General features: G+C 44.8%; 1 protein-coding gene across 3 annotated transcripts in view; it reads right to left on the reverse strand.

Annotated features, from left to right (window-relative positions):
* Positions 1-17904, reverse strand: part of ZMYM2 (zinc finger MYM-type containing 2) — an 851515-nt gene that overhangs the window by 776182 nt on the left and 57429 nt on the right. For all 3 annotated transcript variants that reach the window (XM_069202286.1, XM_069202285.1, XM_069202287.1), the window contains exon 2: positions 13242-14089. In XM_069202286.1, the coding sequence (XP_069058387.1) occupies positions 13242-14089 (848 nt within the window). The remainder of the gene's footprint in view (positions 1-13241; positions 14090-17904) is intronic.

Consider the following 17904-nt stretch of genomic DNA (forward strand, 5'->3'; position numbering starts at 1 on the left):
TGATCAGAGTCGGAGGCCTATGTGGCATATCAATGCATGGTTCATGCAGGATCAGGCCTACTCTATGGACCTCCACCAGGAGATCAAACACTACTTCAGTGACAATACGGAATCGGTCCAGTTCCATATCACACTGGGCAGCAGGCAAGGCCACGATTCATGCGGTGGGAGAGGGAGAAACAGACCAACGGTATGTTTCTTGGGGCCTGGGCACTCCAATTGGAGCGCAAGGTGCTTAGAACAGAAGAGGAGAGGCATAGGTGAGCCCTGAAGACAGTGAGACAGTGTGAGAAACTGGGGCTGATTGCAGAGGCCCCCTAACTTTTTGCCCCCATTTTCCACTTTATACTGGTGTTTTCCTGACTCTGATGGTGCCCTGGGTACTGCTAACCAGTCCCAGGGCCTGTGCTCTGTGTAAAATGGATATGCAAATTAGGCTAATTATAATTGGCTAAGTTAACCTACCTATAAGTCCCTAGTATATGGTAGGGCATGTAGGTTTAGGGACCACAGCATAGGTGGTGCACACCTAGGTGCATTGCTGAGGTGCCCAGTGTCATTTTAAAAGCAAGCCTGCCTTGCTGGCTGCTTTTAAATTAAAGTTATATGCAAATTCGACTTTGGAATTAAAGGTACTTCCAAAGTCTTAAACTACCTTATTTTTACATATAAGTCACCCCTAAGGTGTGCCCTATGTGCCCCTAGGGCTGGGTGCCATGTAACTATAAGCAGGGACTTTATAAAAATAGATTTATAAGCCCTGGTGAGGTCAAAACAGCCAAATTCGTTTTTCCCTCATTGAAGTAAATGGCCTTCATAGGCTAGAATGGGCAGACTTTATTTAAAATTTTAAAGTCTCCTTAAATGTTACATACCAAGAATTTGGTATCAAATTGATTGTTATAATAAATCCCACAACTTCCAGTTGTTGGATTTAATATAACTAGTGCAGGTAAAAAGTTTAGACTTTACCTAAAAAGTTGCCAATTTCAGCTCTGCATTGTTTTTGCTGCTGTGCTCTGATTGGCCAGCCTGCAGCAGCTTCTGCCAGGCTACTTTAATGAGGTGTGAAGTGGCCTGACTTCACACAAAGGAATGTGCTTGGGGGAGAGAATCTCCCCTCAGCAGATGGTGAGGCAGGAAGGGGGAGGGCTGCCAAACTGGTCTTCAAAGGCAGAGAAGGACATTTGCAGCACCCAGCAACACCCCCACATCCTGCAAACCCAGACAGCTAGGTGCCCCCTTGATTAGATTAGGAGAGGGCAGGAGAGGGGTGTGTTTATGATTTTTAGCCACACCAGTGGGTGGGCTCAGCCAGATCTCGCCTCTAAAAATCAGATTCATCCATTTTGAATTTTTAGAGACTGTTGCCTTCTGGGATGGATTTTTGCCACACTTCCCAGGAAGTGGTCATCACAGGGGGACAACCCTGTCCCTGATTGGAGGACCAGGGCCCCCCTGCTTTTCACCCAGGGGCAAGGATAAAACTGGCAGACCTGCACCCACGCCTCAGATCCCCACCAAATTTCAAGAAGAAAGAACTACAAGGAGAAGAAGGACTGCCCTGCTGGACCCCTGGCCTGCACCTGGACCCTGCACTCAGAAAGACTGCACCAGCTGCACACTTGGGCTTCACCACAAGAAGGACTTTGCCTGGCTTCCACTGGTTCAAGGAGGGACTCCCTGTTTGCTACAGGTGAAAAATTGCTAACCAGAGTCCCCTGCACCAACTCCTGAAAAAGTGACCAGCTGACCACTGTCCAGTGGCCAAAAAGGAGTTTGCGCCAGGTGCATTCTGGGAGTTGAAGTCCGCACTTCCCAAGGACCATCACAGAACTTCTGGACCCTTGGGTGAGCTGTGGACCCCAAAAGAACCTTAAAAGAACATCTGGGTGAAGCCCCAGAAGTTTGGAAAAGATTGGAGAAATTTTGGAAAAAAGCTCCATAAAGTGACCGACCCGACGCGGAAATTCTAGCCGGCTTGCCTCAACCGCGACCCGGCCTGACTTCGTGGTTCGTCCCGGTAAAGAAAAACATCCAAAAAATAGACTAAGTCCGAACGTAAAAAGTTGACCGGGACCTTCCAGCCATCGTATCCGAGAAGGGCTCCACGGACGTCGGATCAAGATCCAGGTTTACCCCGGTCGAAGGATTTTCATCTCGAAAAAACGACTAAGTCCGAAGGTAGAAATCACCACCAAGGAAACCGACTTCGCGTATCCGGACAAGGGCTCCAGGAGGTCGGATCCAACTGGCAGGTTCGTCCCGGTGAAGAAAAACTTCAAAATAAAGACTAAGTCAGAAGGTAACTTTTTAACCGAGGCTTCCCGCGACCTGTAGCCGAGCAGGGCTCCATCGCGGTCGGCCTGAAAGTTTGACTTTGTCCCGGTCCTGGTGCAACCAGATGACCCGATTGGCGCTTTTTGTTTCTATGCGCTAGAAAATAATAATACTTTAAAAATTCATATCTCCGGTTCCCCTGAACCGATTTTAATCGTTTTTGTGTCATTTTAAAGATAAAAATATAAGCTATTTTTATAAATTGGTTTTGGATTTTTAAACTGTTTCCTGTGTTTTATTTAGTTACTGTTGTGTGATATTTGAATGCTTTACACTTTGTCTCCTAAGTTAAGCCTTGACGCTCGATGCCAAGCTACCAAGGGTAGAGCTGGGATTAATTTACTGAGACCTAACTGTACTTTTGTGGAGGTTTGTGGCTTGTTGCTAGGTGTAGGTACCTACCTGCCCTACCAATAACCCATTTTCCAACAGACAGGAAATTAGAACCCACTCCCTAGAGAAGGCAAAGCAAATCTGGCGGACATCACAGGCCTGAATCTATGCCTGGGCAGACAAGAACACTTAACTCCTCTACTGGCTGGCTACCAGACCAATTATGGGATGAGTGAACCGAGAGATAATAGATGAATCTGGGATGACTCACACAACCCCTGAGATATAGCTGAGGCATTTGCTCTGTACTATGCCACCCTAAAAAGGTGGACAACAGGGGACCGAGCCCATGACATTGGTTAACAGACAGGCTGAACCCGGTAGACGCCCCACCCACCTGAAACCAAACAAGTCTATGAGTAATGACACCATACATACTGGAAAAGCCAAGAAATGGCATCCCCCTGCATTAGCAGCCTCCACCCCCTACTTTGCCATCATGTTTAAGTTAATTAATGTTTGAAACGAGTTATAGGTGTTGTATAATAGCTAGCAAAACATGACTCTGCTACACTAGGCCAACTGGGCAACCCATACGAGAAGAAGCGCCACTGTTGTTCCATTCTTGCATACGTTTAAAGTATAAAGGTTATCGAATAATTAATGAAGTAGAACATTCAAACAATGTAGACCGTAGTGATATTAACACTGTTATGCACTAACACGAAGCAAACAAGATGGTGCTGTAAACATAATACTGTTTATTGAATGATAAAATGTTAATAAAAAAATATTAAAAAAAAAAAAATACTATGCCACCCTATACACTGCGCCACCCAGCCCCACCATCAAACAACAGCTGCCACTGTTAAATGAAATAGACATGCCGACCCTCTCAGCCCCCGTTAGCTGAAGTCTTGACAACCCCATAATCATAGAGGAAATTGGGGAAACCATTACGAAACTGAGACCCAGAAAAACCCCCGGCCCAGGTGGGTACCCGGCAGAATATTATTCTAAATTCCAGGACATACTATTGCCCCAGCTCCACAGTCTCTACACTGAGGCCCTGGAGAGGGGCACCTTCCCTCACAACTTGGACCAGGCCACGATAGTGGTTCTGCCGATTTCCAGGCCCCCCTCTGTGTCCCGCGCAGACCACCGTCCGATACCATTATTAACAGTGAACTTAAAATCTACGCCCATATACTGGCTGCTCGTCTAAGGCCAGTTCTACGCCATTTTAACTATCCTAACCAATGAGGCTTTCTGCAAGCCCGCAGCACCTGACATTGCCTGCGAAGGCTCCATGTTGCTCTGGCACACAGACAAGCGCTCCCTTCCCCACTGGCCCTCCTTCTAATCGACTTCAAAGAAGCGTTCGATACGGTGGACTGGGGCTGCCTGGAATTGGTCCTTCGGAAGGCACCCATTCCGCCGCATGGTTCAGCTACTATACCAAACACTGACGGTGCATGTCCTGGTAAACGGGATGCTGTTAGAGGTCTTCCCCATCAGGAAAGGCACTAGACAGGGCTGTCCCGTCCTCTCTTCTCCCTAGCCATAGAACGATTCACACAAATGATTCGTCGAGATGCCTTGTTGGAAGGCTGGCAATGGGCAGGAGGGGAGCAGGATCGCATTGCGCTCTATGCCAATGATGTCCTGCTACCTATCTCGATAGGCGGCCCTAGGTGTCTCCAATTGCTGCACATTTATGGAGAGACCTCAGGCCTTAAGATGAATTCCAAGAAATCTCTATTGGTCCCACTCTCGGAGTCTTGCGCTCTCTTTTGACCATTCCTATCCAACGTTTAAGCTTTACGTACCTTTGGATGAAGGTGGCACTTGACCCGTCTATGGCCTGGGCCCTCAACCTTACCCCTCTTACTCACAAGGTGGGAGCAGAACTGGGAAAATGGCAGACCCTGCTGCTAAACGTCATGGATCCCATAGCACTCTATAAAATGCTGGTCCTGCCCAGCTTCCTATTTGTCCTCCAAAAGCTCCCCCGCCATTGGTTTCAGGAGATGGACGCTACGGCTCGCTCCTTTATATGGCGCAATGGCCGACAGCATCTACCCTGGGACACTTGCCAGCGTGGTGTATATGACGGGAGTCTAGCTATGTCTAATTTATACTTCTATTATTTGGCAGCGCAGTTACTCACTAACAATGAATGGCTCACAGGGGGATGGATGATCCAACTTACCGCTTACAACTGTCCACAATGGGGTTCTCACATCTTATATACCTGCTCTACAGAATTCACATTCCCAAGGCCACACCAGAAGTCACCAGCCAGGTCCTGTATGGTTGGCGGGTAGCCCAATGACAAACAGAGTGGTGGGGCCGGATTACCCAGCTCACCCCTCTATAGCGGGGAACATGGTTACGAGAGGTTGCCAATTTAGAAGGCTTTACACCATGGGACACCATGGGCATAACAGTAGTGGGAGACGTCTGGGAAGGCAGACATGATGTCTTTTCAACAACTCCAAGAGACATATGCACTGACCCAGACACAATTCCACAAGTTTTTACAACTAAGACATGCATTGCGTGCCCAGGTCAAAAGTGATGCTCATATACCCAAATTCAGCCCTATGGAGGCAAAGGTAATGATGGGGGCTCTGGGTGCAGGGGGAATCTCACAGAATTATCGCTCCCTTGCACTGAACGCTTCACCACCTCTCCAGCCTCTACAGGCCCACTGGTAAACTTGGATTGTCCCATTAGACGAGGAAGACTGGCGGGACGCACTGATGGTGCGGCGTGTACTCGCAATCCCAGCCAGACTATGTATGGTGCAAATGTACCATCTATACTGTGCCTACCTGACCCCGGCCTGACTCTTCCACTCCAGGCTCAGATCGAATTCTCAAACCAACAGATGCTCCTACTCACCAGCAGACTTCTTCCATGCAATACGGTCCTGCCCCAAGATTTAACGATATTGGACACAAATCCTAAAGGAGCTCTCCACACTGCTGAATCTCACCCTGGAGCTCTCCCTCAAAGTGGCCCTTCTGAGGGTAATGGATGACATCGGGAGCTCCCGGGCGACCCGAACTCTTGTGGGTACGGCCATTCTTATTGCAAAAAGTGAAACTGCTGGGCACTGGGGGTCCAAGACCCCCCTCTTGTTACATCAATGGAGGAGGGGGGATGGATTGGTGCACCCAAATGGAGTGACCAGTCTACCAGGCACAGGCATGTGATGGCAAATATAAGATCTGGGATGCATGGTTTGGCCCTATCTGTATCTAAACATGAACATTGTATTTGACCCCTGTATCAAAAGGACTGGTTACCCTATGAACTTGTACTTAAACGTGATACTGGGATAATGGAATAAGTCTTCCTGCAAGCAACATGTTGTTCTATATATAAATCAATGAAAGTTGGTTATAAAAAATTTTAAAAAAAGAAAAGTCAAGTGAAATCAAATTCTTTTGAATTTGTCTGAGAAAAATCAGTTTTATTCAGAAAAAAACTGAGGAGCAAATGCTCAGGAATCCTTTATGAAGGAGCCGGCAAAAAGAACTGATTTAACTGCCACCTAACTGTCACTTTTCTCTGACCTCCGAGGTGGGATACTGGAGGTCATTGAGGCCTTAAAGGCACTGTGCCTTTTATCTGCTTTACCATGTTACTCTGAATGCAGCCTGTTGGTTAAATAATGTCTGTGGTTTTCATTACAGTTTTCTCTTTAAAAAAACCAAGTACTGTAATCTATGCCTCCTTTACTTCTAAGTTTCAGAAATTCTGGAGTTTAAAAAAAAAATATTAAAAGGAAAACTCCACGAAAATTAGATATGTTTTTTTTTCCTTTTTAATATAGGCTGCATACACACATATGTATGTATGTATGTGTGAATATGTATGAGTGTTATGTTTTCCGGTGTCCCCGCACGCTGGCAGGAATAATTCAGTGCTTATGATTTTGATGAGGATGCCCCTGGAAGAGAACTAGGATTAAAGCTAAGTAATTTATCCCAGATGAAGTCATTTCTACCAAGCAGAGCAGTATAATTAAATGGCTTATTTTGTGGTCTGGCTCGACAGCATCAAAACAATAATGTGAGAACACTAGTAGAGGGGCTTTGGTTCCACCCACATGTTGGAAGCCAGAGTATATGTTTTGATTGGGCAGACGTTCTATGCTTCCACAATAAAGGGCTTGCTCTCCACCCAGCTGTGATCATTTTATTCATTTATCCAGCTGCCTGAGGTTGAACTTTCAAGGGCAGAGACATGCTACTAAAGTACCTTAGATAACTGTGTCTCACCCCACCCCCTCCCTCGCAGCAGCACAGATGGGAGGACTGCAGTCATAAACCTACATGGAGTTTTAGGTCTGCCTTGACAATGCAACCATCACCTCACCTTTTATTCTACACAATATTACTCGACAGTTCCTTGCTTCTAGACAAATACATATCCATTCCATGCTACTTGTGATACTCACATTACCATAGAACATTCATTTGAAGACTGACGAATTGGCATTGCGAATGCATTATCTTTTGTACATTGCATTAAAAAATATATATAGGTATATGTGTGTGTGTAAACCACATACTTCTGACCTAGGTTGTTGTTTTTGATCTCAGCGTGGCAGTTGGGCTCCAAGTCTTTTACGAGTGCACAATTTACTGCCCACTCAATCATCAACACTTCGGGTTTGAGCAGTATCAGTCTATTCCCTTTTGTTGCATTTCATTCCCTGGGTGAGGTGGAGGGTCGCAAGGGAACCCAAAAATGTATTTAAGCTGCAAAACTAGCCCTACTGGTAAGTAACCATTATGTTTTGCAGCATGAATCTTTCCTGGATTCACAAGCTGTGCATGGATTTTGTAGCAGTATCTTTGTTCAGTCATGGAGGTGGGACTGAAATGAGGTTGAGCTTGCTAAAAGATGTTTCAGTACTCTCTGTCCCACTTGTGATGGTTTGTTGACATAGATGTCCACGTAATAGTACTTCCTGAAGGTGTGGACTGATGACCATGTGGCTGCCATACATGGTGGCTAATATATAGGGTCGAGCCTGGGAGTGCATGCGTTAGCGCATGCATCTCACTTGTGAGACTCTGCTCTGTTGTGTTCAGTAAAGGGCTTGGAGCCCACCTCAGGTGGTCCAAGCAAAGACGGTTAAATACACAGCTCCTCTCGGGGAGCAAAAGGTGATTGGGGGGGGGGGCGGGGGGTGATTAGGGTCCTAAAGGCGTCAGCAACTGAAAATAGCACGTCCATGATCCTTCAAGTCATCCACCAGTCTAAGATACTGCTGGAGACAAAAATAGAGGAGGTAAGAGCAGATGTGTTCCTGCTGCATCAGGATCTTCACTAAACAGTTGACAGGGTCTCAGAGGCGGCGGTGAGGATTTCTACTCGAGGACAATAGACACTCCTCTGAGGTAACTTGACTATCCCTCAGCACAACGCTCCTTCAAAGACCATAGAGAAGCAGCTGAAAATAGATTAGCCGCAAACAAAACTCTTTCATTGGCTTTCCTGAAGGATCTGAGGGTCAATCTCCTGAAGACTTCCTAGAACAATGGATCTGGTCCTGGCTGGAGCAAGCAAACCCTCCCCCCACCACCTCCCCCATCTTGTTACTTAAGCGGGCATACCACTCTTTCGCCCAAAAGCCCCCTGTAGGGTACACACCCAGGGCACTAATAGCCCCCGCATCCTAAACTACAGAACCGGGACACAGCTCGCCAAAGCATCCATCTTGCCAAAGAACTAAAGTTTGAATCCGGAACACTTACAGATTTTTACAGACCACTCTCACATGATACAGGCAGGTCAACGCTAAACTGAGGACCATGTACATCTCATATATGCTCATCCACCCAGCAAAATTGCGAATAATCCATCAATCCAAAACCTTATTTTTCAAATCACCAAAGGAGGCCTGGGCATGGGTGAACCAACACTGGCTGCTTGCTTCTAATCCATCACCTCTATGGGCTTCGTGGGCTTGCCTTGGGAGAGACCCAGAGAGGCCAAGGGGTACGAGATAGCAAAATTAGCTGTGCCAGCACCCAACGGGGCACTGGAAGCAGACGCCACCACGGATTCTGACGGAGAGAGGGGGCATCAAATGGGAGATATCACTGAGGTACAGACAGGCCTGGGTCCCTCTTCAGATGTGCATTCCAGATGACTGACCACACCACAACTGAGATATTATTACCACACCAGAACTGTTGTATCCTGCACAATTAGTATTGTTGATTGCTGTTTTGGGAGTGGAGTTCAGCCTACCTCGGTACATCTCTATTATTATTTTATAGTTGGTTCTAAGCTTTGGTTTGGAATGGGCAACATGCTTCTTTGGGGCAGGGAGCATAAGGAGGAGGTAGGTGAGGGGATGGGATGTTGTTTTGAATGTTTGTTTTCAGTTTAAAATGCTCTTCTTCATTTTAAAGGCCATACGGCTGTTCCTAAGGATCCTCTGCCTCTCAGCTAGAACTTCAGATATTGAACTCTCAATGCTGTCTACTTGCCGGTTTTGTTTGTGGGGGTTGCACGATTTACAAGGTGTAGACCCCATAATGATTTCATAGACTCTGCCATGCCTCAATCCTTAACACTTATGACATAGAATGTTAACAGCCTAATTGAGCATATCAAATGGGGGCAGTATTCCAGTTCATACAGCGCCACAAACCGGGAACACTCTTCTTGCAAGAAACCCACTTACAAGGTCAAAATTGCCTATTTCATGCCAGCAAGGGATATGATGGGGTATTATATGCCAAATACATTAGGGGATCCTTATTTTACATAAATTCCTGCCACTAGCCGTCACAAGGATAAATAGCGGCACCCAAGGGAGATACATAATACGAGAGGGCAAGGTGGAAGATATCACATATAATATTGTAAATGTCTATATCGCGTCAGTACACACTGAAGAACATTAGCAAGTTAGGGTAACTATATTGGGAGAGGACTTTAATGACAGAGTGGAGGGACTGGCTTGGATTGCAGGAGGGCACCCAGAGACACAGTCGGGGCCTAGAAGACTGACGGCTTTGACTGTCTCTGTGATGCTTGGCGCATATGGCACCCAATGGCCTTGGGATAAAGCCATGCCTCTGCCGCTCCCAGGTCTCTGTCCTTGTTATTTATTCTTTACCTTCTGACTATTTTCTTCGCAGTACAGATGCACAAAGTTTGCCTTGCAGGATATCATATCATGCCCCTGTTTGCTTTAACACGCTTCACAGAGGTGACTGCCCGGTACGGATGGTTTCTCCAGGATGAGAAATTTGTAGAGTTCCTAGGCAATGAATTCAAAACCTTTTTTTTTGGATTGAATTAGGACTTGGTGGATTCGGTGGACATTGTGTGGGAGACTGCCAAGGCCTTCATGAAGGGTGTGGCCTGTTATCTTAGAGGTGCAGATTGTGACAGACTTAGACAAATCACTGACCAAGAGACTTCCATTCGAGCACAAAGACCCTGGAACGCTAAATGAGTAAGAAAAGCGGCAATTAGAACTTAACAGATAGTCATTACACAACCTAAGAATGGAAGAAACTACTCCACTCACTTGCCACATGCCAATCGGTGTCTCAAGTCATCCCCCACGTACAAGATAATTCTGGGAAGTGGAGTGAAGAGTCAAGAGATTGCAGCAGTATTTGCCCAATACTATGAGACCCTGCGTGTTTTAAAGGCGTGACAGGCCAGGGAGTCAGAGCACCCTCTGGTGACAAAACTTCCCTTGCCCAATCTCTAAGCTCCACAGAGAATGGCTCTAGAACAGGACAGCACAGTGGGATTGCAAAAAAGCATTTGATACAGACAACTGGTCCTTTTAAGAGGAAACCCTGATCGAAATAAGCTTCGGGCCCAAGTCCTGCGCATACGTTAGAGTCCTGTATGCTGGCCCTCGAGGCCAAGTATGCATTAATGGCTTGACGTTCTGTGAGCTTCCTATTGGACAGGGCACCCAACAGCGATGCCCTCTCTCACCATTTGTATTTGATTATAGAACCTCTGAAAAATTAGGCGAGATGTGATGCTCAAGTGTAGGGCTTCAACTGGGGCCTTGCGACGGAGTACCACATTGCTCTTTATACAGGTGATGTTCTACTGTTCATGTCTCAACCTGTTGAGACTGGGCCCAGAGGTCTCCACACGTTAGAGCTCCTCAGGGGGGTATCAGGGCTATGCGTTAACTGGAACACGTCCCTGTTGATTCTGATGAGAGGGGAAATCACCGAGATGAGGACTATCAATCTCAAATCCCAATCCATCGGGTTAGCTTCCAGTATCTTGAGATGCACATCTCTTGGGAGCCAGTCTGAATCTATGCCCCGTGACACGCAAGATTCACAAAGTTATGATGCGCTGGACCAACCTTTCCCTTAACGTCATAGGCAGAGTTGAGCTTTTTAAAATGACGGTCCTCCCAAAACTTCTGTATGTACTGCAAAAGTACCCCCTATATCGCACAGGTGTGGTTTAACACCATGCAAGATATGAGAGGCACGTTCAATATGGGCTTGCGGAACTCATACGGTGGCAACAGGGAAGAGCACTTGCATTAACTATGACAGTGGTCTTTGGCTAAAGTGGACTTCAAGTTATACTATTGGGAGACACAGCTTCTTCATATTAATAACTGGCTGCATGGGAGGGGGGTGGATGATCCTGCTTACAGGGGCATACTGGCCTTACCGGGTTTGGATAAAGTGATGGATATTCTATACGGCCCCCCTATCTCCTCCTAGCTTCCAGAGATTACCAAATGGCGTTTATAACATGGAGGGCTGCACTACAATGGACAGGGTGGAAATGAAAACTTACCCTGGAGGCTCAGTTATGGGAGGATAGACGGCTGGCCAAAGTAGCTACTCTAGAAGGATTGAAAGGTTGGGAACATATAGGACTCTCAAAAACTGGCACTGTCTGGAAAGGGTGGGGGGGGGGGGGGGTGGTGGTTGCAAATCTGAAGTCTTTCTAAGATCTTATGGCAGAATTTTGTATGCCCTTCTCCCAGTGCTTCTGGTATTTGTGACTACACCATACACTTTCCACAACAAACTAGACAACATTCCTGAATATAGTCCCCTACAGTGTAAACAGCCTATAGGCCATCAGGACAGGGGTTAAGTGTCTCAGGTTGGAGCCATAGATGAAGCAGATTGGAGGGACACCCTTAATGATCATCTGATACTGGCAATGTCTGCTAGGCTCCACGTGGTGCAGTTTAAATATCTACACCAGGCATATATGGCACCCCTGCGCTTGCGACGAGCTGGTATTTGTGATTCTCCAGTATGTTACAGGAGCCAGGATCCCACAAGGGACTTTTTTCACATATTATGGAAGTGCCCGGTAATACACTCCCATTGGGCTGCCCTTATAAAAGTTCACTCCGCAGTCATTGGGTCCCCCATTGAACTACATCCCCTATTTGCACTTTTGGGCATTATGGAGGACATGGGTGGGCCTAGGGGAGACAGAATTGTGGTTGGCCTGGGCACACTACTAGCTAAAAGGGACATAGCATAACAATGGACATCACCCACAGGCCCCTCAATAGGGGCATGGAGGAGAGGCCTGGACTGGTGCGGCAAGCTTGAAGAAACTATATACGAAGCAAGAGACTGCCCCCCAAAAATTCCATGAGGTGTGGAAGAAATGGTGGGGCTATCATGGACCAATTGGTTAGCAAAACGTTCATGCCACACCTGTAGTGTTATGGGGATGTTGACCAGAACTGGACCTCAGAATGTGTTCCCACTGCAGGTCACTTCACTTGTGAAATTAGGCAGATGTATTAAAACACATCTACAAAATGTGCAAGCTTTAAGAGGAATTCTAGATAAGAATTGACTAACAATTAACACATTTAAAGCTTATCCACTTACTGATATGGGTAGAATATTATTCAGCCATATGCAACGCTGGGCTAAATTCAGGTGACTAGTGATCCAGGTGTCTGTAATATTCCATCTGGGAATATTGCAGTTTCTGGAATTCACTCGTGACTGGCTAGCAAATAGGGTAATAAATAGACCAGTTATGTTCTGTTATCTGGCATTTGTGTTATAACTGAGGCAACAACATACCATATTGCTTCATGTCCCATTGAAACTTACCAAAGGCAGTGTTAAACTTCTGGTTACAGGATGTACATGGGCTAAAATGTGTTGTCCTAGAGGTACATCGCTAAAGTGACTATATTTTGTAAAATTTGTATGTGCAACTTGAGCTGCTGTTGAAGTGATGTATGCATTAAATTTGACAGAGGTAGTCACTTAATATTTGTATACTACATATGTCTGTATTCTTTGTAAATTGTTGAGAAACTAGATAATAAAATAAAGCTACTACAAGTACTATGTACAAGAAACCAGATCAAAGGCAATTTGAAAGAAAAACTATAGTAGACTGAAAAAACGAGGTGGTGGTCATTTCTAATAATATAATATACAAACAGCACTACCATACTTGCCAGAGCACCTAAACACACCAAAGCATATAATCAGAGATTAACATAAAAATATGTTTAATAGTAAAGTTAAGTAAATCCTTACCAGGATTATGGGGTGTAGTAGATTCTCCGTTCTGAAAAACATCTCCTGTCACGTTCATTCTACCTGGATTAAAAGGTCCTACACCAGTCTTGGTCTGTGAAGTTAAAGACGGAGGATACGTTTGGATATTGATACCAAAATTACTTGACTGCAGTCCGTTAGATACATCTCCCAAGTTGGTATTCTGTAAAGATGTTACATGTGTTATCATTAGGTTCATATCACGCCCTTCCGTACTTCCCAGGCGACCATCACTCACTGTGGACATACCAGTCTCTAGAGTGGTGACATTTGCAATTCGGATTTCAGAGTCTGGTTCTGTGGTTATCCCACTGACACCCAAGCCAGCATTTACCTTACTTCTTGAAAAACTGGAAGAGGAGAAATCCATATCATTGGTTCTGTTAGAATCTGCTATTCGCCTTTCGTGATAGCCTGATGCAATATTATCTTGCACCAGGGTAGGCTCAGGATCATCATCATCAATGATTATGGTCTCACTTATGCTTTCCCTCTGAGAGTCGATTTCTTTCGGAGGAGGGCGTGATCTAAGGTCATGGACCTGAATCTCACCATTCCTTGAGGATGGAAATGTATTGCTTCGCGGATCTGTCGTAACTGGAGGGGGATTTTGTGGTATTTGTACGGGTTCAATAAAAACAACATCATCATCGTCCTCATCCACAGCAGAGGTCTGATACTTAATAGGTCCAGAAACTATAGTAGGATGAGACTGTCCACCAAAAGAGTTTCCAACGTTTGCCAGCCCAGTTGTCATTGCTGGTGTTCCCACAAAAACAGAATGTTCTGAAAATCCTCTTAAAGCATTTTTGTCCATTCCAGAGTACCTGTGGGTAAGAAGAGAAACACTCAGATTAAACATCCAATAAAAAAGCAGATGTATTTAAAAAAATATATATATACTATTTATTTCACTGAAAAGACATTTGGCAGTTTTACATGCTTGGTGCACAAAGGTCAAAAGTAAGCAATACGGTTCACCATGTGATTTTTTTTTTGGTTTGCTTTTTTACTTCAGGGGGTCAATTGTAAAGTCGTTTCTTTAGACATAGCTACAATATTAGGTAAATTTCGAATAAGGACAAGCTTTGAAGAATTTGGACTAAACCAGGTTTACCATGATGTGCTTGAGTACCATATTCCAAATCCAAATTGATTCATATAGCGCGTTTATCACCCTGGGGGTTATCCAGGGTGTATTTGGTATTTTTAAAGCGCTGCTTCACAAGAAGGTATTGTTGCACTGTATATGCCTGTATTAAAGATCAAAGTTAACATAACCAACAAACCACTAAATGGCAAAATCTTTAGGTCTCGTCTGTCAAAGAGTAAGTTGAATGTGTTGCTTTGCCAATGCATGTTGCCTAAGATGAACAGCATCTGCAAAAAGCATCAACATAAACAAGCAAAAAATGGCGTGTACCAGTGTTAAATATACGCATCCATGCATCACAAGACTTGAACACAAATGTGTCATAATGCTGTGGCGGCTACTGGTTTTTTATTTACCATTCCAAGACAACAGATGAACAATCTTGCAGCTGCCCCCCAAAGGAGGTTAGAATCAAGGTAAAAATAGAAGGCAAAGAAGTATAGAAAGAAACAAGCTGAAGAGGTTTCGGGAATGGGAAAAAATGAGAAGATGGAGCAACATGGAGAGTGGGATGGTGATGGGAGTCACTAAGGTGCACCCATAGAAGAGATTTAAAAAATTAAAAAATAAAAACTCCACACCTATGGAGTGCTGAAACAAAAGTAAACAGTTTCCTCAATATAAGCAACAAAAGAATGCAACTCATATCCCTAGAAACATTGTAAACAAGCTAGACAAAATCAAGAGAATGAAGGAAAGCAATTGGTTAAAATATTCAAATGAGATAAGTCAACCAATCATGAGTAACTGGCTGACTGAAACCCAACTCAACGTCTTTGCTTTTATACACAATATTTCAATTGAAACAAACAGTTAAAGGTTATATTATCAGTAGGCGAGACCTAAAAGTTACTTAATGAGCCTCTGCTATGAAAAACACATTTCTGCATTACTTAACGTATGGATAATAAAAATCTGACCGATGGTGACAAAGTATTTTTCAATGAGAAATGCACCGCTCACCAGGAAACCTGCATTATCCACTGGGTCATTCAATCGGTCTCTATGGCATCTCTAAATTGTTTGAAGCCCATTGTATCTTCCATTCAAGAAACAATAGTTGTGCAACTCCCTAGTCGCCAATCAGCATCACAGTCCAAGGTGCATCTGAAGTTCTTATGACAAGCACTGTGAAAAAAAAATTCTAACATTAAATGTTCTGTGTGTGCCTGACAAGACATACAGGCCCTCATAAGTGTGACGGTCTCAAGACTGCCGCGCTCGCGTTGGCGGACAGACCACCGCAGACAGGGCAGTCGGACCACCGCAGACAGGGCAGTCGGACCGCTCCATTATGATTGTGGCAGAACTGCCACGGTCAAACTGCAGACACCACCAGGCTGCAGCCAGCCTGCAGCCTGGTGATCCTGGAGGTTGTAATCTGCCAGGGCAGAGCTGCAAGCAGTGCTGCCCTGGACATTACAAGCCCCCATCTGCCAGTCTTTCCATGGCCCCTGCACAGCCCCATCACGCATTGGAATGCGCAACGGGTGCAGTCACACCCGATGCAACACAAAATTGTTGTGGCGAGTGTTCTGCTGGGCCAGTAGGCCCGCTGTCTCAGCGGAAGACTCCTAATATGGCGGGCAAAAGACCTCCAGGACAGGCAGTCTTTTGCCTGTAGCTGTTTCGATGGTCCTAGAAAAGGGCAGTCAAAGTCGTAATGAGGCCCACAGTATTAATTTCTATGTCACATCCAGCCATACATGTTTTTTCATGTGTGCTCCCACTGACTGGCATCATTCTGTTCATGCTGAGTGAGTCCATACATTTCTACTTTTATTAAAAAGTCTTATAACAATGGTTAAGACTGAATTGTGCCTGTGGTCACTCTACTTCGCGGTCGAGATACATTATTAGGTGGGGGAGAGGAGGGGTGGTACACCCAGATGAGAAAGACGCGGGTAAAAAAAATACATAGTATGTGCGCCGCTTTATCACCTGCAACGTAAAGTGCAACTCTACGATGAAGGCATCAGGCAGTAAAAGCATGGTGCAGAGCCCCAGGTGCCCAAAACATACAGAATATGGTCTTGTACATAGACTTCCCTCTTGCTTCCCATGCGACCATGCATGAATAAAAAAAATAAAAAAAGGCAAAGTGTGGTTTCACAGGGCAGGTTTTTTTTTTTTTAATTACTGTTTCCATTTTTTTTTTTTTTAAATAAATAAAGCACAATGTAGGACTTGGTGGGAATCAGCTTTGTAACCCCTCAGGAGTTACTCAAGAAAGTCAAAAAGTTACCATGAAAAAACATCCCTAATACAACCAGTTATATTCTTTGCATATATGACATGCATTACCATAGTTTACAACATGCCCTTAGCCTGGAAGGTGGGGCCTAGATAATAAGTACCTGCATCGGTGTGTTCAGATTGGAGTCTGTGGCATGCAGATGAAATACGGGACATACACTGCTTGATGTTCCATATTTGTTTCACAGTGCTAATGGGAATTCATGGCATTTTTTAAAATGAGGATGCCTACAGCTGGCCGGAAGGCTGGAGGAGGTAGCACATCTGGAGAACAAAAGGCTTGAGATAGATAATCCCGAAGCAAGAAGTACCAGATTGGCCTGTTCAACAGGCAGTGGAGAAATACATAAGACTATATTAGGACTTTTCCTGAGTGTACCCATAGGAGACCCAAATGCTAAAGGGTGAAGTACCAGAAAAGGCCATTTGATGGGCATTAACGAATAACTCTGCCATCTGGATGGTAAATGAAAAGGGGAAAGGGAAAGGGAAAGGGACCATGGAATGCAAAGGAATAATGTCTTTATATGGATACTTTCTGTCACATACTTAGACAATGCCCAAATGAACAACCCTTTTGTAAGTGTGCACTGTATAAAAAGCCATGTCGCAATAGCCTCACACCCACAACCTACCTGCGAAAACAGCTAATCTGGAGATACATTGGAACTCTCTCAAGACAAAAAGACATTTGTAAATTTGTCTTAGGTCATGGGGCAGGGATTTTGTATGTTACTGGAGTTGTACATCAATTCCTCCTAAGAGCCCTGGAAGGCAAATAGAGTAGTGTACTGATTTACATGTTCAGGTGTGGAAGCCAAATGTTTGATGTACACTAGTAGAGGGGATTCAGTGAATTTCAATAAAGCAAAGCATTCACGGATCAGAGATTCAGGAGCAGCCTTCCTGCATCACATAAGACAAACAGGTTTTTGAAGATGTGTGTTGGGAGGCAAAAGAGTTGAGTGTATTACTGACTGTTGCATTCCAATAAAGTATAACTGGGTTATTCAACGGCTGAATATGGTGGGGTGCTGACACAAGGAATGTGATGGCAACTATTGTTTACATTTGAGTACATAAAATGGCAGGAAAAAATAAACACACACACAAAGAGAAAAAGTGACATTATAAGGTCATGTGAAAGTGTCAGTGTAAATATAACGTTTAAACAAAAAACAGAAATTCACCTGTTACAGTAAAAGCAATTATTACTGTGTTAAATGGAATCCC

This window comes from Pleurodeles waltl, chromosome 8 (genome assembly GCF_031143425.1).
Source record: "Pleurodeles waltl isolate 20211129_DDA chromosome 8, aPleWal1.hap1.20221129, whole genome shotgun sequence".
NCBI classification, from domain to species: domain Eukaryota; kingdom Metazoa; phylum Chordata; class Amphibia; order Caudata; family Salamandridae; genus Pleurodeles; species Pleurodeles waltl.